This window comes from Pieris napi, chromosome 20 (assembly GCF_905475465.1).
Source record: "Pieris napi chromosome 20, ilPieNapi1.2, whole genome shotgun sequence".
NCBI lineage: Eukaryota > Metazoa > Arthropoda > Insecta > Lepidoptera > Pieridae > Pieris > Pieris napi.
This window is the reverse complement of record NC_062253.1, coordinates 8,960,657-8,982,126: the sequence shown is the minus strand read 5'-3', so window position 1 is coordinate 8,982,126 and position 21,470 is coordinate 8,960,657. Positions and strand designations below refer to the sequence as shown.

Here is a 21,470-nt window from a genome sequence, read left to right as displayed (position 1 = left end):
GTCTGTGAAACGATTTTTCAGATTATCACCGGTTCATACTTAGTCAATTAGTGAAATAAAATTACTACAGCTATTAGAGAGTAGCGACGTCCCGCAACGGGGCATGCGTTATACGTTTCTGATGAATGTAATATTTAAGTGACTTCGAAATTATCGCAGCATTGTATCCAGCTTCTATAGTACAAATTAAAAGTGATCGAATCGGTCCCTGAATATATAAATAAAAGAGTATTTATTCTATTCAGAAAGTTTAGTCTCCCTTCATCCTAAAGTTTCTTTTTATTTCACTAGGGTGGCTTAAATAAACGACCGTTAGTTGACGCCCTATAGGTACTTTATATTAGTAGGTAGGATAGTAAGAAGCAAGAACGCTTTCTCTCAAACGTGGGCGAGACGGCTCGTTCTATGCTCTCATTCATCTATAACCCTGTTTATACTACGATAAAACGTACAAGTAGTGAACGTTCCACAAATTAACTACGAATCGATGGAAACACGACCAGATAACGATTGTTTACCTGACGATTAGACGTTCAAGGTAATGATAATACTCGTTGCCCGACTAAGAAAACGTTTTTACATATAGACGATAGCATAAGTGCAATATTTATAAATCAAAATACACATTCAACTCGTGAGTTCACACACGTTGACATTGAAAGTTATGCAAGACAATTATGTATGTTGAATGTCTCATGATTCTACATAGAATAATGACAATACCGGTCCTCGCCATAGTAACAAAAACCCGGAATGCCGTGTTTAAAGACGATCCCCTTACCTCTGTCGCTCGAACATATCCTACAAGGGCTATACAAAATAGCCATGCGTATATTCTCCACTGCATCACAATAACTTTTGGAACCCGGGCTACACCAACGTTACACTACACAAACACTGCACTTAACAATTATTAGTTATGTTATCCCACAACACCATGCACACGGTCACAACAAGGCGAAAAGCGGCATGCACCTTCGTTAAAAGTCTGTCGTAAACTGAGGCCCGCTTGGCGCTGGCTTCGCGACGTAGCGTATTAAACTCACGACTAACTTCATTGATATGGGCCTTCCCTTTGCTCGGTCGTCGCCCGATGGTCGATGAAGCTCTATTTTGCGTCACGCATTCCAATTTATTACATTCACTCTCACTGCGGTAATCGAGTTACTTCGTACGTCTGAAAAAAGGATATTTTACATGAGCGTTATGTAGCTAATTTTCAACGCTTCTTGCGTAGTGCTACATAGTACATAGGTACATATATTATACTTAATCTAAATTTGAACAGGACAGGCCAGAAATAATTCTCAACAGAAGATATCATTGGAAAGGGCGTCGACCGTCCTAAAGGGCAGACAGACTTAAATTTAGGAGCAATTTGAAATTCATTGTCTCATAAATATACCTAATACTTACTTTAAATTAGTTATGAATTTATAATTAGCCCTGAAACTACTATTTATTTTTTTTTAAACTTCCCAACTTATTATTGTAACTTTTATTTATAAAATGAAGACATGGGTTGTATTTTGCCTCTATAAGTGATAGACGGTAAATTAAAACTTAAATCTTATTATTATTATATTGTGTAATACTATTACTTGCCTATGATGTTTAAAAACTTTATTAGTTTGATAACGCCATCTGTTTTTGAATTATGAAATAATTATCTTTTAGAATTATGTCGTTCATTTGGGTAGCCTAAGGTTATCCACTCTCGTCGTTCATAGTATAGTCAGTAGATGGCGCAAATGCCACTTAACGTAATTTTATATATACATATTATATATGTATTTAACATACAGATCATAAAATAAAATTACCTGAGATTAAAAACATTTAAATCTGGATCAGACTCAATAAGATACTAAGCAACCTATAGAAATTCCTTTCCTTTCCTTTTTGTGATGTTTCTTGTTTTTTTTTGAGATTAAATAAAACAAATTCCTCTACATTAAGATATATATTTCTTTCCTTCAACAAACTAATTAAAATAAAAGCCAAAAACCAGTATAGTAACAGAAATTTCTTTCTAGTTATTATACCTTTTAAGCACTTAAAACTTTACTTATTCGCAGAACAAGCCCTGTTCTGCGTATGACATTTAAATGAAATTCACTCCTGTCCGCCAACACTTGATAGAGTTTGCTTATGGCGTCGGATTGCATCTTCATGGCGTTTGATTTGCTCTTGATGAAAAGCAATCTCCTTTTCCATGTGGCCTTTCAGGTTTAACAGTTGTTCTTTTTGCTGGAAAAAAAACTTCTGGAGTTAATAAAAAACTAGAACACAAACCAAAACCTCAATAATACATAATTTAAAATTTTGAATATTTCTAAGCTTATTCCTCAGCTTTATCCAAATTATTCTTTCATTGGCTTTATTAATAAAAAATCAAAGGACAGTTTGTGCAAACTTTGAAGGTGAGTCATTGTTAATCACCAACTCGAGATAATTTCTGCAAGTACGACCTCATATGGAATACTGCACACATCTCTGGGCCGGGACTCCCAAATATCAGCTTCTTCCTTTTGGTCGAATTCAGCGAAGAACTGAGAGGTATATCTAAGGTATTACTGATTGACTTGATTCACTCTCTCTATGCCGAGACATTGCATCTCTATGCGTATGCTGCAGTGTACTATGGAGTGTTCTGAAGAGTTGTTTGGGTTGATTCCTTCTGCCTTATTTCAACACTGTCCGAGCCATATTAATAAAAAATTATCAGCATCACCTTAATGGCTGGAAGTCTTTCACGGTCTGCTTCACAAGACACTTTGTTTCGCAAATTGTGGAATCGACTCCCGGTGAGCGGTCTTGTCTGAGAAAGATAAACTCTTCCTTTTTGGGCATCCCCTAGGCTTGTTGGCTCCCTATACTATAAAAAAAAGGCTGGGCATCAAATCATAAAATTTAATATACACCTTGTTATAAAAGTATTGATCTTCTCTGGCGGCTTCCATCTTGCCAAAGGAACCACCAGCTTCACGGATGGATCCACCACCACCACCACCTTTTCCAGCACCTGATCCAGGTTCACCAGAATACATTCTGAAATATCATTCAAAAGAATTTTGAAATATAATATTATTGATCTGATATTATTTTCATGTGTAAAATATAGTTATAAACTATTGGTAAAGCCAGTAAATACAGTAATTTTATTAATATCTTAATTTCAGCAATAACAATCACTATATTCATAAGTATTAATATCATTTTGCAAACTTGATGTTTAACAAAATAATATAATTGTGTTACCACAAGTCATGGGCGTAATGTTAAAATGACTTGGAAATATATACTTCTTGAATCTTATAATTATAAAAGACTGCTATTGTATATTGATAATTACACATTTACCGGGTATTACGCACAACCGGTGTTAGATTTTATCGAAATCATAAAAAAATATGTAATAATGGTTCAAAATTAAACTTTAAATTGGACTAATAGATTCAGATGGGACTGTAATCAAATTATTTTGAAATCAGGGAGGCCTGATAAGTAAGCTTAAAAATAGAAAACCTACAAAATTTTGCGAGATAATCTAGAACGATTGCGTAATACGACAAATATAATTATTTTTTACCTTATACTCGCAAGTGCACGTAGAGAGAGCACTTCTTTGCGTATTAATGAATTCATAATTGACTTTAAAATAAACCTTGATATCTCAAAAATTATAGAAAGATTACAAAACGCCGACTCAGAAAGTTGTAAAATGACATCAAAGATTTAAATGTCAGATGTCAATGTGTAATTGTGTAATAATATTTTTTTTTTTTTTTTTTTTGGAGTTTATGGCCTGGTATCTAGACCTTTAGGCCAAGTATGTAATAATATTATATTGTTATATAGTACGGGAGGTAGCAACGTTTGAAAAAAAAGAATTTTAGGGCAGCTGATTTTGTGATATGTCTTCCTTCTTGCACTTCCGGGTAGAGTCTGGGCAATCTGGCTGGCGGTAGCGGTTGCGTTCATTAGTGCGCATCCTATCTGTCCAGGTAATAATCCTGGATTTTAAAAGCATTTTAAGAAGCGTAATTTTTAATTTTTCGTTTTTAAATACGTCTACCTGACATACTTTTTTTATTGCCAGACATTTTTCACGTTGCTAACTATGTGCCAGACGCGATTTTTAGTTTTTTTTTTATAAAAATTTCAAAGCATTTTAGAATGTCTGTAATTTTAATATTATGTTATTTAAATATAAGAAAAACTGAAAATGAATTTGCCAGACATTAATTCGATCGTTAAGCCTTGAATTAAAATGATAAAGTATTGCAGTATGATGAAGCATTGCATTTTAAGAAGCGTAATTTTTGATTTTTCCTTTTTAAATACGTCTACCTGACATACTTTTTTTATTGCCAGAAATTTTTCACATTGCTAACTATGTGCCAGACGCGATTTTAAGTTTTATTTTTATAAAAATTTCAAAGTACTTTAGAATGTCTGTAATTTTAATATTATGTTATTTAAATATAAGAAAAACTGAAAATGAAATTGCCAGACATTAATTCGATTGTTAAGCCTTGAATTAAAATGAAAAATTATTGCAGTATGATGAAGCATTGCATTTTAACACTTACTTTGAACAATAATATCTGCAACTGAGGATGGTAATTGATAGAGTTTTAGAAGATAGCAACGTGAAAAATGTCTGGCAATAAAAAAAGTATGTCAGGTAGACGTATTTAAAAAGGAAAAATTAAAAATTACGCTTCTTAAAATGCAATGCTTCATCATACTGCAATACTTTATCATTTTAATTCAAGACTTAACAATCGAATTAATGTCTGGCAAATTCATTTTCAGTTTTTACTATATTTAAATAACATAATATTAAAATTACAGACATTCTAAAATGCTTTGAAATTTTTATAAAAATAAAACTTAAAATCGCGTCTGGCACATAGTTAGCAACGTGAAAAATGTCTGGCAATAAAAAAAGTATGTCAGGTAGACGTATTTAAAAAGGAAAAATCAAAAATTACGCTTCTTAAAATGCAATGCTTCATCATACTGCAATACTTTATCATTTTATTTCAAGACTTAACAATCGAATTAATGTCTGGCAAATTCATTTTCAGTTTTTATTATATTTAAATAACATAATATTAAAATTACAGACATTCTAAAATGCTTTGAAATTTTTATAAAAAAAAAACTTAAAATCGCGTCTGGCACATAGTTAACAATGGGAAAAATGTCTGGCAATAAAAAAAGTATGTCAGGTAGACGTATTTAAAAAGGAAAAATTAAAAATTACGCTTCTTCAAATGCAATGCTTCATCATACTGCAATACTTTATCATTTTAATTCAAGACTTAACAATCGAATTAATGTCTGGCAAATTCATTTTCAGTTTTTCTTATATTTAAATAACATAATATTAAAATTACAGACATTCTAAAATGCTTTGAAATTTTTATAAAAATAAAACTTAAAATCGCGTCTGGCACATAGTTAGCAACGTGAAAAATGTCTGGCAATAAAAAAAGTATGTCAGGTAGACGTATTTAAAAAGGAAAAATCAAAAATTACGCTTCTTAAAATGCAATGCTTCATCATACTGCAAAACTTTATCATTTTAATTCAAGACTTAACAACCGAATTAATGTCTGGCAAATTCATTTTCAGTTTTCCTTATATTTAAATAACATAATATTAAAATTACAGACATTCTAAAATGCTTTGAAATTTTCATAAAAATAATACTTAAAATCGCGTCTGGCACATAGTTAGCAACGTGAAAAATGTCTGGCAATAAAAAAAGTATGTCAGGTAGACGTATTTAAAAAGGAAAAATTAAAAATTACGCTTCTTAAAATGCTTTTAAAATCCAGGATTTTTAGCTGGACAGATAGGATGCGCACTAATGAACGCAACCGCTACCGCCAGCCAGATTGCCCAGACTCTAACCGGAAGTGCAAGAAGGAAGACGTATCACAAAATCAGCTGACCTAAAATTCTTTTTTTTCAAACGTTGCTACCTCCCGTACTATTAAGCCATATAGACAATAATTGTGAAGGTTCGAGCACAGATTATACGAACATGATAATATTAAATATATATAATACTTGGTCATAATTAAGTAATAACTTTACAACTAAATTTATTTCAAACATTTCCGTTAAATCGAATAGTTTGTCATGCTAACACATTATTTTTCTAGGTCTCAATAGGTGGCTCTTTTCCTATTTAATTTTTACCTTTATATATATATTTTTATATAGTTTATTTAAAATAAACAATTATTTGGTTTACAGCACCATCTTGTATAAAAATGCTGAGGAAATTATAAAATGTCATTCCTGTTATAATTACATTTTATATAAATTATAATAAAAAAAACACTTACGCCATCTCTTGTTTCTTTACCCAAAGGACATGTTTCAATTTTTGTTCAGCTATGATTTTATTCAACTCGGCTGTTTCTCGCATTGATCGTATTATTTGCATTTCTTCTTTAAGTGCTTCCATTTTCATTTCTCTTTGAGTTGTGGAAAACCTATGGCGTAATACTAATTAGAATAATAAGAACGCAATGAACTCGCCAAGTCTTCTGGCATAGTGAATGTGTATGGGCGGCGGTAATACTAAATATCAGATGAGCCCTCCTGCCCTTATTATATATAAACTGCAAGAAATAAAGTCTACAATAATATATTTAGGTTTATATATAAAACTGCTAAATAATTAAATTGTATAAACCAAATGTTAATGTATTATTTTAATTATTCTAAATTTTAATAAAATACCTCAAAAAGTCATTTGCTACTCCAGGGAACAAGTTTATATCAACGAAAGCATCTGTCATAGTTTCAGCAGTCCTATGATTTTCGTCTATCTCATTTGTAGGCTCACTCAAATCCATTGGTTCCGAGAAGGATGATGATGAGTCTATAATTATAGTGTCGACTTTGGACTGCGTTTTACAGCTTGGCGCATTCAGATCACTGAAATTTTTCAATGAAGATTTTATAACGCCTGTTAGTTTTTTTCCGCAATATTTCATTAATATTAGTTACGTTAACTTTGCTCGTATTTATATGAAAGAATAATTTCTTAAATTGATTATTTAAGTCTTGACTTTATTTTAACTTTTAAACAGTCAACTTCAAATATAACATAAAACAGTAGTAGTATTAGTAAATTAATTACTTACTCATCAATACATTCCGTTTTAATTTCAATATCAGTTTTTAAAATTGTTTCAATGGACTGTGCTTTTTCTTCTTGTTTTATTTCACCATTTTTAACTAAATCTAGAATGTTACATACTTCAAATGATTGTCTTGTATAGTTATTTACTGTTGGGCCATTTAAAGAAATTTCCTCCCGAGCGATACGTTTCATATTCTGCCATTGAGTTTTCAATTTTTTTATCGAGAACTCGGTAAATTTAGGACCGAATTTGGAGGTTAATTCCTGTAGTATCTCGTTCCACGCGACATCTTTTTCTTCGTAATTGTTTGGTGCATTGGGTTTATTGATGACGATTTCTTTTCGCTCTTTAATTAAGTCGAGTAGATACTGTTTTTCTTCTGGTGACCAATTTGGTGTCCTCGAGCGTCGGCTTATTTTTCTCATCTTATAATCTCTGGGTAGTTTGTGATTAATCTTTTGCAACGTTTTATTACAAACGATGCACTCAATGTCCAGTTGAAAAGACTCCCACATTTAAACAATTGACTAACGACGATTGAAACTTATTTTGACAACGACGTTTGCTAGCTAATTGTGTTTATTATTTTATAACGTATTAATCAATGAGGTTTATTTTGGAGATGTGACATTATCGAGTTGGCGATGGATTTTTATGTATTTTAGTTATGTTAAGTTTTGAAAATTGTAAAACATAAACAACAATTAACACACAGACAATTAGACGCAATTTTCAAATTCAAATATTTGCAAAAATGATAAAGGTGTTAGTTCTAGGCTCTAGCTGACACGATTTGCATGCAGGATTTCTCATACTGACTATATAATATTATACTAGCTGACCCGGCAAACGTCGTTTTGCAATGTATATCATTTACAATAAAAAAATAGGGGTTGATCGTAGAGGGGTGAAAGTTAGGGGTTGTATGTATTTTTTAATGCTGTATCATAAAAAAGAAATTAGAAATAAAAAATTTTGTCTAAAAAATAAAATAAAAAATTTAGGGGTGGACTGGACTACCCCTAACATTTAGGGGGATGAAAAATAGATGTTGGCCGATTCTCATAGATACCGGATAAGCACAAAAAATTTCATCAAAATCGGTCAAGCCGTTTCGGAGGAGTATGGCAACGAAAACTGTGACACGAGAATTTTATATAAGATTAATTATAGTTTAAAACATTTAATTGTTACAATTATTTATGTAAGATTTCATGAAAACTGCCTTAATGCCAAAAATAAAAAACCTATAAGACTTAATTCCAAAAGTTATTTCATAACAGAGTACACATATTGTTCAGATTTTTTTTACATTTAACTATTAGTCTTTGATATAACCTATACTATTATAATATATATAAATATATGTAAATGAATTGATTTGCATGGCGTTTGAAGTCCATAGACCATTCGATAGTTCACTTCTGTTGTTTTTGTTATTTTTTTTTGTGTTATTATTCCTTTACGCTTGTCGTATTAAAGGAATAGCACAATTTTAATAGTTTTATATGTTAGTTGATTTGTGTTTTGTATTTATAAACACGTGTTATATATATTTGTCACATTTTTTTTGGCCCAAATAAAATTTTTTTATGAAAGAATCCCAGTTACAGTTAATGATAATGAACCCTATTGAACTTTACACTAAATTTACACTTTTCCGGTGTAAATATTACTATATATTCTTGTTCCCATCTGCGTATTTGCTAGGCACATTGGGGTTTGAATCACTTGAATTGCGGAGATAGCAATCAGCAGTTCTCGCACTAAATGTTTTGAGGTAGACTGCATGATGCCAGCATTGCTTAGACTATGTGTACCTGAAAATTATTTCAGATCCTGGAGCAATGCGTGACCTCCGCTCTGTACTGGAACTCACGAACTGTCCTACGCTAGCAGTCCCCAATAAATTCCGCATATAATTTCGCTGCTTTACCGTTTCCTCAGTTCTGCACCAGAACCCGATGTTTTTGTGATAGATTCGGGGGGACTGACGGACGAATGTAAGATGTTTTTATTTCTTAACTAGTAATAAATTTTGATTTTAGTCTAAGGTAGTAAGAATATATTATAGTTATTGTTTGGCATCTATTCTGTAAGTTTTTTTTTTTTTTATATTCTTAATCCATCTGCAATCAGCCTCTTGGCTTTTATCAGATTTTATGGGAAATCATGGCAATTAGGGAACGCAAATCCAACAATTTTTATTCCCTCCGTAATTTGTAAACTGTCAGACTGCGGCAAGTTTCGCCATTTTAGCCGATACACACTGCTCGTCGTTTCCAAGAGGCCCGAAGCTAGGGGGTTGACGTGTTGCTGAAGTCTCATTTTGTATCGCACGGTTGATCTTTTAATGTCTTCCTCGACAGTGGCAATTAAAAAATTTTAAAAATTTAATTGCCACTATTCTGTAAGTAAATAAATTCTATCTTCGCGTACTACATCGTGCTTCATGGCTTTGAACAAGATTTTCGAGCGACTACTATCACGCACTTGTGTCTTCGAGGTACTCGCTACCTATAGATCGATAATGATATAGATCAAATAATCGAATCAACGTGACAGGTGAAAATTATTTAGAATTAGCATTGATTTTAACTGTATATTTTAGTTTATACTTGGAGTCTTCACTACAACCTGTTTGTTGACACATCGAATAATTAATAGCATCAAGAATGCAGTAGGGAATCCACTTAATCGGTACAAAATGGCTTCGCATGTTAGGAAGATCAAATGCACTAACGCGTACTTACACTACACTACTTTTTGATATGCAAAGTGAAATTGTACATATACCTCGAGATTAGATCGTAGTAATAATCAGATGCTTCAACCGAGAATAAACTTATTGGAGGGTCTTTGGCTTCGCACTCTGCTTTAGAGGACAAGTTGAGGTCCAAATTAAGAATCTAGTACGCCTAGTGAATCTACTCCCTAATCATTATGCAACCGATTTACGAAGCTATGTTCTCTTTCTCTGAAACGTTTGGGGATTCCTTCTATGATATTAATTTGTTGAAAATTAGACACGTTTACTATGCCGTAAGTAGTGTCCCATGTCTTACGAACTGCAACGCTGGCATAGTGCGTGCCCTCAAACGTGGTCCGCCTTTCAACGGGAAACACTTGCTAGGACGAAGCAGGATAAACTTTAAGGGACCCGAAATCGGTGGTGTGACAGACAGAGGTCTCACTAACTACATGGTCCAAAAAAACATGCAATTTATTATTATCGATTAACGTATGCAAAATCCAAAAGGGTTTCCAACGTTAGTGCCTTTTATATGTCTTGCATGTAGGACATTATATTTTTAGGCTCTGTATCGATAAATTAGTTACTTTCATCTTTTCAAACCTGATTACCCAGTTTATTTTAAGCATGGTGAAATATATAATGAGGTGCATTGCTTTCATTATAAATGTTTTTAGAAAGATAATTTTGATGTCAAAAGAACTTTTTTTAATGACAATAATATTTTTATGTGAACTTAATTATTACGCAGTTGCAATTGTAATTGGTCTTCTAGGCTCATAATGTATGACTTTACAGCCCTTTTAAATTTATTAAATGCACTAATGTTATGAATTTTTGAAGTTAATCTATTAAATAAATTTACATTTGTATATATAATAAAATGCATTTTATCAGTTCTTATCTACAAAAATAAGGCTCTTTTCTACAAATACATAAGTTTGGTCTCTAGAATGCGTTTCTTGGATCATTTTTATTTCAAAGACAAGTAGGTGATCAGCTGTCTGTCTGACACATGTCATCTAATACTGAAAATCTCATGTTCCGATCAGTTTAGTACTTACTAGCGATCTATTTGATTCACATTTTGACTCTTTTATTACATAAATCTGTGATATATTTTAGCTTCAATAGCTATTTGGTATTTCGACTGCGGTAACAGCCCATAGATAAGGTCATTAATCGACCTAGGTAATTACCTGCCCGACCACATTATTACAAAACGAACGTATATTTGTTGTGAAATTTGGCCCTTCATAAAATTCAAACTTACACACGCATTTAACTCTAAGTAAGTTTTTAGTACCGGAAAAATTTAACAATAGATAATTTGTGGTATTATTAAAGAAAGCAGCTTTTTTTTAAGGAATCGAATAATACACTTTCCATTTAAGTCAGTCGAGCGTTGCAACTCGCGGACTGAGCGCGTCCGTCACACACGTGACATGAACTACAAAATTCATTATTTTTGACTTAAAATAATTTATTTTAGTAGAATAATTTGTGCAGTTGTCATTTAGTGATTAATAGTGATTTTTTAATAATTTTAATTGTAATATTTGTGGTATAAACACCGAGTTTTCACGAATTTTAAAGTAAGTAAATAAATGTTAATATAACAATTTGACGTACATTGTATGAACAAAAATTTGTAGCTAGGTTTTAGATTTTTTCTGGAAGATTCATTTTGATAAAAGTTGCGCAATCTTAACCAAGTTGTAGCATAAAAAGTATTCTCTAAGAATAATGCATGCTCAAGCGAACAGCGTAAACGTGTTTGATATTTTATGCAAATGTAGAATATTTATTTCCAATAAAAACCTCTCAAGAAACATGTCAAGCACGTGCCAAATTCAGTTAGTAAAAGTAGATTTATAAAGATAACATTAACAGTTACAGACTTCACTAAATATAACTAATTATATTACGATAAAAAACTACCAGGGGAATAAAATATACTTTTCTATTTAAAATTCTACTGATTATTATAATGATTTATTTATAAAACAATTGAAACTAACTAATTTTGTTCAGTAAATATTGTGTAATATGTATTCGGTAAGCAGGTTTACGCCCTAAGGAGAATTATTTTAACTGGTTTGGGAATCACATTAAAAAAACTAGCCCAAGTCTTCAATCAAGAATAAGAATAAAAGGTCACTTCTGAAGCCTCCATCTTTTTAACATTCATGTTTTTTTTATCATGCGCTATATTTTGGAATAGCTTTTAGATAATTTTATAAATTATTGAGGAATTGAATAATGCATATAATGTGGTTTCGTGATTATTGATTCGTGATATAAATACAGCAGTATATATTTAAATTATAAAGAAATAACAATATATTATATATTTACTGGATAAAAATTGAACTCGAAGTCACTGCAAACCCAACGTCTTGCATGTTTAATAGCAGGCATGCACGATAAGTGATTTTTAAGTAAGAGATCAATCATAAATTTGTGACAAATTTCGATGAGAACCGTAAGAAACTTGTTTCCAATATTTTAATGATACGAACCATACGATAACGAACGCTATATTTTAAGGCGCTCTCCTTAGTACTTCACACAGCCTCAGTATGCGTGGGTTTGGCATATCGAAAGAAGTCTAATTCCGCAGTCATCTGGAACTAAAAGACAAACTGGCTTCCAAAAAGCTGGGTGTTTTGGGTAGGGCTAAGCAGTATTTCACTGAGGTACAACGTATGCAGCTCTACAGGCTCAAGTACGACCTCATATGAAATACTGCTCACACCTCTGGGCCGGTGCGCCAAATAGCTTCTTTCTTTTGAAATTCAACGAAGGGCTTGTCAAATTGTCAATCTCAATTACTGATCGGCTTGATTCTCTCTCTCTACGCATAACCGTTGCATCTCTGTGCGTTTTCTGAAGAATTGTTTGGGCCGTATCAACTCAAAATTTCATCAGCATCACTTTGATGTCTGGAAGTCTTCCACAGTCAGCTTCACAGACACTTTCTTTTGCGAACTAGCGAACTGTGGAATCGACTCCCGGTGGGATACGACCTTCAATTGTTTAAAGTAATAGACTCATTGGTCTAGTGGTTAGTACCCCTGACTGCGAATCCATGGGTCCCGGGTTCGATCCCCGGCTGAGGCGAACATCGATGTGATGAGCATTTGGTGTTGTTCTTAGGTCTTGGTTGTTTAAATATGTATTTATATCTATCTATAATATGTATGTATATCCGTTGCCTAGTACCCATAACACAAGCTTCACCAGCTTAGCATGGGACTAGGTCAATTGGTGTGAATTGTCTTTAAAAAAAAAAATTTCCTTCCTTATAAGCCGACAACCCACAAAAAATGGGTCTCCATGGGATGACTGCTATTTTTGGTCGTCCAGTCCCCTTTTCTATAAAAAAAAACGCGTTTGTATCGGTTAAAAGACATTTTATAACAGCATTCGCGATCATAAAAAAAATCTAGATATCTCAATTGTCCAATGAATCTACGACATGTATTCATTACATAAAGGTATACTCAAATTGCTATTGAAGTAACCAGTGTCAGCACACGTGACCATTACGGATGTTTTTTTTCAAGTAATTATCGAAGTTATATAAAGAATACCGCGTATAAAATCAAAATATAGTTTATTATTGAGTTCAGTGTACACTTATAAACGTCAGTAAAAAATGCTTCTTCATCTTCTTCTTACGCCCTTAATTTGAGGTAGTATGTATATGTCACCGTAAAATTGTAAACACCGTTAGATTGTAATCTATCTCGCGAGATTGTAAACTGTCGAAAGATTGTGAACCTCAACGAACTACTTACAATTTAACGTAGTATTATTCGGTAGTTATATGAAATTGTTGGGAAGTAAAATTAATCTGTAATTGACCAAAGAAGTTTGAATGATAACTAAATTAGTGTAGTACAATCTACCGAATAATAATACGTTAAATTGTAAGCAGTTCGTTGAGGTTCACAATCTTTCGACAGTTTATAATCTCGCGAGATAGATTACAATCTAACGGTGTTTACAATTTTACGTTAACATATATGCTACCTTAAATTAAGGGCGTAAGACGGACGAATACAATGCAATAAACTAATACACAATAAAAGAGACCATTTATAACAGCGAAAGAATTGTATTGATATGCAAAAGCTACTGTGTAAAAATCTTACAATTAGATCGCTACATTAACTAAAGGCTAGTCAATTGAACGGCTTATTCAGCTAGTCAATTGAACATTTACATGAATATTTAGAAGTTTAATATGGCATGTAACATCTATTTTCTATTTAGTTAAAAACGATTTATGTTTTATTTATTTACATGATCGTGTTTATTTGTTGGTAATGAGCCTACATAGTACAGTCACGCACGTCTTTAACCGACTTAAAAAAAGCAATTTCGTTTTATATACAATAATTATCTCCATTGTTTGTGTATTTAAGCAACATTCGCGATTAGAAAAGATGGAGCTGGAGCAGTGTTGGCCTAGTGGCTTCAGCGTGCGACTCTCATACCTGAGGTCGTAGGTTCGATCCGTCTGTGCACCAATGGACTTTCTTTCTATGTGCGCATTAAGCATTTGCTCGAACGGTGAAATCATCGTGAGGAAACCGACATGTCTTAGATCTAAAAAGTCGACGGCGTGTGTTAGAAGGCTGATCACCTACTTGCCTATTAGATTTAGAAATGATCATGAAACAGATTCAAACATCTGAGGCCTTGGCCTCTAGGTCTTGACCTAACGAGGTTGTAGCGCCACTGATTTATTTTTTATTTATTGCGATTAGAAAAGTCAATATACAGTTATTTTATTAAAACTTAGGAATCATTCTACCTATTGGTGCATACATCCAGTAGGTCGTTTTTGTGTTTATCTCGTTCAAACAAACATATGCATCCAGGAGACTTCATTTTATTAAGGACGTTATCAGGGCCAAGCGCAAATAGGTAACATCTTCAATCTTATCTTAAAAAGAATTTTCGTATAGAAATCTTCATCTGCACTTGATGGTATTCGGAAATAGATTGAAGCTGGGTTATTCGGAAACATGACAGCGCTAAGTATCACTTACATATGTCCAAGCGTTTTTGACACTATGGTTGGTTGTGACGGAAGTCACATTTAGCACTAAGTCTCGCCTCAGAATCTGTAAGGTTAAGGTAATTCAGGATCGGATATTATGTCGAAATTTCGTTAAAGCGTCATAATAGACCTAAATCTCGGCTCTGATTATCACCGTAAGACATGTTGGAATATGATTTTGAACATAGAACTGTCTTTGAAAAGGGAAAATCTGCTTTCGTAAAATTAACTGATGTCGTCGTATTGAAGTCGTTATACTGAAACTATCGAAGCAAAACTTATACAGTACCATTAATATATGCAAAAATTGACTTTTTGTATATAGACCAGTGCAGATAGCCTTTAAAATAAATAAAAAGTGAAAAAAATTACAGTAGGATGAAACCCATTAGAAAAGCAGGGGAATATGATCAAAATGAAAGGAAAAATAAATTACGGTCGATCTGAGGTCGGGAAGGGGAAGGGGGGGAGTTTTAAGGGTAAAAAACGGTTTATCTCGATTTCCGGCAAAACTACAAGTCCTATCGAAGAAAGTTAAATGGCAAAGTTGGAGGTAATAAAAAGATCTAAAACTTTTGTATTCACACATTTTTCACATAACCTCAAAATTTATGTGAAAATTTCAAAAAACCAAGTTTTTGGTTTTTTATTTTTATCTTTAACAAAAATTATTTTTTTTTAACGAAATTTGGTGAAAACTTACCTTTCTATGTCCCAAATACACAGTAATTTATTTGATTAAAAATATTTATTTGTTCACCTTATTTTGAATTAATATCGAAAAAACACCCTAATTTTCAATCGAAAATTCTGACGTCAAAATTTCAGCTTTTTTCAAAAAGTTGGTGTGCTTTCAGTTCGTTGAAATCTCTACTTTCCTATGGTAAAAAAATATATATATATACTACCATAGTAAATCTTCTCAGAAAACGCAAAAAATCGTACACAGTAACGCCCAGACCTGTCATCCCCTTCCCTACTTCTCTATGAATCTTCTTTAAATTATAATCAGATGGCTATTTATTACTATTTTAAGATAATTTATATATACCTGAGTGACTTAAAAAAAAAATTTAGCCTTTAGATGGGCTAAAATTTTCGTATTTCATAGAGAAGTAAGGAAGGGGATGACAGGTCTGGGCGTTACTGTATACGATTTTTTGCGTTTTCTGAGAAGATTTACTATGGTAATATATAAATATTTTTTTACCATAGGAAAGTAGAGATTTCAACGAACTGAAAGCACATCAACTTTTTGAAAAAAGCTGAAATTTTGACGTCAGAATTTTCGATTGAAAATTAGGGTGTTTTTTCGATATTAATTCAAAATAAGGTGAACAAATAAATATTTTTAATCAAATAAATTACAGTGTATTTGGGACATAGAAAGGTAAGTTTTCACCAAATTTCGTTAAAAAAAAATAATTTTTGTTAAAGATAAAAATAAAAAACCAAAAACTTGGTTTTTTGAAATTTTCACATAAATTTTGAGGTTATGTGAAAAATGTGTGAATTCAAAAGTTTTAGATCTTTTTATTACCTCCAACTTTGCCATTTAACTTTCTTCGATAGGACTTGTAGTTTTGCCGGAAATCGAGATAAACCGTTTTTTACCCTTAAAACTCCCCCCCTACCCCTTCCCGACCTCAGATCGACCGTAATTTATTTTTCCTTTCATTTTGATCATATTCCTCAGCTTTTCTAATGGGTTTCATCCTACTGTAATTTTTTTAGGTTTCAAAAATTATCGGCACTGGTCTAATAGGTATAATGATGTCATTGGAATTCACCAGAATTGATAATAATGTTTTATTAAAACCAAAACTGCATTTAATAATTTATAAAAGACGCTTGCCTAAATCTTCACATTATGACTATCATAATAATGAACCCAATCTTATTTCTTCTAAATCATAATTTATAAATTATTTAGTGGACTTCTTATAATGTAATGGATTAGATGGAAATAAGTTCTAGAAGAAGAAATCTTAATTTGAATAACGATTAATTCGAATTTAATAGTTAAAATTCTTCAGAAAAGTTTCTTAACCGTACCGGTTTAGTATTTTAAAGCTAATATTATGCATTGATTTAAATAATCTTTGTAATCTATGATTTTTTAATTTAGAACCTTGGTTTAGAGATTTATTGGTTTATTGGTTTTTAGGGAGTTATTTAATGGTTATAAATCACATGGTGATGTAAAGTTTGTTTGTCAGTTGTATGGCGTTGCGAAGAGATTATATCTATGAAAATTAATCGTAATATGTTTTATTAATTAATGCAACAAACCGCTTAAAATTATTTAGTTTTTTGTATGCGAATGCATCATGTGAATATTGACTAAATACTCGTATAATAAAACTTCAAAGGAACTAACAACTCACGTCAACAGATAGCGTTAATGGTAACATTAGAATACGCTTTAATCTATGAAATTGTTAACTGTCAAATTTATGGTACGCCATAGTTTAACAAGTAAAGTAATTGTTTTAAATAATGAAAATTCCCTAATCTAGAGTACGATGTGGAGATTTCATATTAAACGTTTATTTAACTAAAATACAAATAAAACTGTTTACAGTGGTAATCCAAATAAAGTATTATAGTCACAATTTTACAACGATTTGTTTACATTTTTCGCTCTCTTTTTAGCAAGAATTTGTCATTGGCAAATACTGCTTTAGTAATTAATTACACCTCTGAGTTAATAGGTGGCGCTTGCTACCTTCTGTCAGTGGGTTAATCGACCCGTGACCATCTTTATACGCGGAGATTTTTGACTAATTATAGCTTATTTTAATTACCACTTTATTAATACTAATCCCCGAAGTCATTTATTTTTTTATTGGACAATCACACCAATTGGCCTAGTCCCATGCTAAACTGGTGAAGCTTGTGTTACGGGTACTAGGCAACGGATATACATACATATTATAGATAGATAGACATATAAATTCATATTTAAACACCCAAGACCTAAGCAAAACACCAAAATGCTCATCACATCGATGTTTGTCTCAGCCGGGGTTCGAACCCGGGACCCATGGTTTCGCAGTCAGGGGTACTAACCACTAGACCAATGAGCCGAATAAATATAGTTCAAATAATGTATATAATTATTTTGATCCCAGCTGCCATGTTTCACCAATGCACAAGTCTTGATAATTCCAATTATAATCCGCAACAACTCGAGGGCTGGAAATTTTCCACGGTCACGGTCAATACCTAGTGTATTTTAATTTGCGAAGGAAGGGAGCTAGGCCTTAGGAGGTCTTTCCCAGGAGACAACCCTGAGTATTTAAAAAAGACCGTACCATCGTATCCCCTAAGAGCGGCAACGCTCTTTAAAATGAGTGTTCTTGGGCTGCGGTAGCCATCTTTGATGGCTGTATTTCATAAAATACAGCTTTCAATTTTATCGTTAAAGGTTGGGTTTGGTATCACAAAATAATTTTAAACTTTTCTTTGGCACTTTGTTTTGACACGTCTCGTTTTATTGGTAGTGATTAAAAAACGGTAATGGCGCCAGATTAAGAAAGTCAAATAAAATCGACATTTTAACCTAAAATTTAAAAATAAGACCGTTTTGAAAGTTATTTTACTTTACCTTTACATTATTATTCTCGGTTAGTAGTTATTTTGTACCGTGAGTGAATCATTATTGTGACTCATCAAATATATCAAAGCTCAGTTGTAAAATAGGATCAGTGGCCACAGCATCGGTACTCTGTAACTCCCAATTCAATCACCTCCCATGCTATGGCATGAAATTGGATCCAAAGTTGAGTTTAAGTACCACGCGATCTCAAGGTTGCTATGGTGAGGTATAGGCGCTGGACCTTCTTTTACGATCAAAGCAAATAATTTTTTTACTTATATTAAAAAACTACTTTTAGAAAATTATTATTTATTAATTAATTATTTAATTTTATTTGTTATGTATACTTCCCACCAGTTACCAAATCAAGGACAGAGCGGGAGATAAAATGGGCATGAACCATTCTTTTTAATCGCCAAATTTTTGGTCAACAAATAAATAAGGAATTTCAACCACCGTGCTTCACTTGACATTGGAACAAAATGTCATAATAATAATGTAACAATTGAGTCGATCAAGGTTAAAACTGTTTGTTGAAGATGCAACGCTTCAAGTTGTATGGCAATCAAGGTTTATAATAATTTACTGTAAACATTAAAAGATCTTCCTACTAGAGTATTTAAAATCGACTTAATGTACTACTTTTGGAAAAGATTATTATTCTATAAATGATTATTATTTGCGTGAAACATTATATTTAATATTAATTTGATAACGTAATAATATAATTTAATAATGTGATATTTTATCGCTACAAATAATATTGATATGACTCATAATGTATATAACTTCTATGTAAATTCCTTTAAAGACAAATATGTATGCCATTGTCATACCTTCGCTAAACAATTTTTATCTCGCTTGGAATCGAACCCAGGAATCTTGCAGATGGTATATCAAGAAAATCCTTATTTGGCGTAGTTGTAATATAATTATTTAGAACTGCGTCATTACCAAGTTGTTGACTGCAATAACTGCTCTATAATTATTATAATATTATAATCTATATACCACGAGGTTTATTTTATGTACAAGGCGAAATATAAATAATATATAATAATAATAATCTACAAATCTTTATAGATTTTATACTATATAACATTTTATCGTGATTATTTCGGGGGACACAACAGTACGCCCGCCATGTCCAGAAAAAAAGGCACCGCCGCGCCGTATAGACCGTATCATTTCCTCGAAGCAATTAAGGCCATTTTCAACTTCGTTGTGGATAAAATTAGAAGCCTCTTAGTTACCAAGCAGATATGGTATAGACACGGTATATTTCAAATTTCATTGAATTTTAACAGTTTTTAGCAGTTTTGGAATATAACTAGTCGAATTTCTTAATTTTTTCACTCACTGACTGACCGATCATCAAAACTCTTAGGCACTTGCGCCCGAACCCAATAACCTATTTCAATCCATAATCCACAATCTGAGATAGTAATCAAAAACCAACCACACCAAATGTTGTAACAAGTGTGCCAATAACCAATCGACGGATTGTAATAGCCAGCTGTCGATACAAGCTATCCATGGGAGGTCATATCGGTGTCTGCGGATAGACCTTTGTATGAAAATTATTGGGACGCAGATAGGAGATCGATCGACTGTCATGGTCTGATAATCCACAATTGAATTGTGAAATCCACAAAAAAATGAGATTGTTGCTTAATTATTGGGTTCGGGCGTTAGCAGACAAGACAGACAAGTCAATGTATTTATTTAAAACAAAAAAGATTTGTAAGATCTCACAATTTTTTACGGTAGAAGAACTGAGTAGCGAGACTTGTTTTTTTTAGTAACGTTGTTGATGGTGTCTTAAATTACTTCCAATTCACCTCGTTTACGGGTTGTAGTGCGACTGGTGTTTTTATTATTTCTACAATATTTAATTTATGAGTGACTTTGAAAGCCGATAAAACATTTTCCCAAGAAAAGTTTCGCAATATAATATTTCTTACGAAGTAATTACTGTAATTAAATAATCAACAGATCTAAAGCCACTCAAATAATATAATTACGTATATATTATCGTAATTGGCTTCTGAAACATTAATTGCGAAATTTAAAAAGCTTATTATGTATCATTGGAAATCGGTACTTTTACCCAAACGGGTTTTAATAGTTCGGTTTTGTTGCCATGGTTACCGGGTCGGGATGCGTCGGGTTGTCTCTCTGCCTAAAATATGGCGAGGGGGCCGATGGCTGGCCATGTGACTCGTGAACGGGTGCTACTTGTGGTGACTGGTCGTACTTGAATTCGTGTTTGCGGTGATGTTAATTATTTCGACTATGTATTTGCGTGTTGTTCCCACGAGAATGTAAGAGCGTGCTCCTATTTCACCATGCCTCCTGCTGATAGAGGACAAATCTTTGTTTTTAATTTATTTTATTATTATTTATTACTTAAGATGTCATGTGGAACATGGTGCAATGGTTGCAGCTCCTTACAAACATTGTGTAAAACAAAACTTGGCCATTAAAAAGAGTGGCGGAGAGTTTATTGCCAGTTCTTCTCTTCTTTTCTACGCCCTTGATTTGGAACTGGCAGTAAATGTAAAATAAGAAGCATTAAATGTATATTTCTTTTTTGACGTTCATAAGTGTACATTGTGTTACCTATATGAATAAATGATTTTGAATTTTTGACCAAATTTGTACGCTACAATACATTTTATCCTAGCAACAAATTTCAGAATAGTTTTTTGTAAGGTTAAAATGATATCCATAATAATATAAACAATTATATCGGGTAACCCTACTAACGAAAACAATATCAAAATGTTAAAATGTGTGCTCTGTGCTTCAAGTATCCGATTATAACCACAAAACACTGAATGATTCACTCTTATCAGCCTTGATCTG

At 32.5% G+C, this 21,470-nt stretch overlaps 4 protein-coding genes across 5 annotated transcripts in view; 1 reads left to right on the top strand and 3 right to left on the bottom strand.

Annotated features, from left to right (window-relative positions):
- Positions 1-1,041, bottom strand: part of LOC125059808 (syndecan) — a 268,128-nt gene extending 267,087 nt beyond the window's left edge. Inside the window, exon 1 of one of the 2 annotated variants that reach the window (XM_047664428.1) lies at positions 782-1,041. In XM_047664428.1, coding sequence (XP_047520384.1) covers positions 782-847 — 66 coding nt within the window. In that variant the 5' untranslated portion in view covers positions 848-1,041. The remainder of the gene's footprint in view (positions 1-781) is intronic. The other variant, XM_047664427.1, reaches the window with a different exon arrangement.
- Positions 1,042-1,948: 907 nt separating this feature from the next.
- LOC125059809 (ATPase inhibitor mai-2, mitochondrial-like) lies at positions 1,949-3,754 on the bottom strand. Its single transcript, XM_047664429.1, has 3 exons — positions 3,593-3,754; positions 2,925-3,051; positions 1,949-2,250 (listed from the first exon to the last, which is right to left on the bottom strand). The coding sequence occupies exons 1-3, from the start codon at positions 3,646-3,648 to the stop codon at positions 2,116-2,118; spliced, it is 318 nt and encodes a 105-aa protein (XP_047520385.1). The 5' UTR covers positions 3,649-3,754; the 3' UTR covers positions 1,949-2,115.
- Positions 3,755-6,363: 2,609 nt separating this feature from the next.
- LOC125059807 lies at positions 6,364-7,813 on the bottom strand. The gene is made up of 3 exons (XM_047664426.1): positions 7,176-7,813; positions 6,769-6,966; positions 6,364-6,518 (listed from the first exon to the last, which is right to left on the bottom strand). Exons 1-3 carry the CDS (start codon positions 7,688-7,690, stop codon positions 6,365-6,367), a joined length of 867 nt encoding a protein of 288 aa, XP_047520382.1. The 5' UTR covers positions 7,691-7,813; the 3' UTR covers position 6,364.
- Positions 7,814-11,336: 3,523 nt separating this feature from the next.
- LOC125059823 (protein scarlet-like) overlaps positions 11,337-21,470 on the top strand; it is a 69,263-nt gene continuing 59,129 nt past the window's right edge. The window contains exon 1 of the mRNA XM_047664458.1: positions 11,337-11,522. The gene's annotated coding sequence lies outside the window, so the exon portion shown is untranslated. The remainder of the gene's footprint in view (positions 11,523-21,470) is intronic.

Excerpts from the sequence above, each read along its gene's own strand:
- LOC125059809 (XM_047664429.1), bottom strand. The coding sequence starts at position 3,648 with ATGAATTCATTAATACGCAAAGAAGTGCTCTCTCTACGTGCACTTGCG. Across the intron at positions 3,052-3,592 it reads CGTGCACTTGCGAGTATAAG|AATGTATTCTGGTGAACCTG; the intron begins GTAAAAAATAAT and ends ATGATATTTCAG. Across the intron at positions 2,251-2,924 it reads ATCAATACTTTTATAACAAG|CAAAAAGAACAACTGTTAAA; the intron begins GTGTATATTAAA and ends TTTTTTTTCCAG.
- LOC125059807 (XM_047664426.1), bottom strand. The coding sequence starts at position 7,690 with ATGTGGGAGTCTTTTCAACTGGACATTGAGTGCATCGTTTGTAATAAA. Across the intron at positions 6,967-7,175 it reads AAAACGGAATGTATTGATGA|TGATCTGAATGCGCCAAGCT; the intron begins GTAAGTAATTAA and ends GAAAAATTTCAG. Across the intron at positions 6,519-6,768 it reads GTAGCAAATGACTTTTTGAG|GTTTTCCACAACTCAAAGAG; the intron begins GTATTTTATTAA and ends ATTACGCCATAG.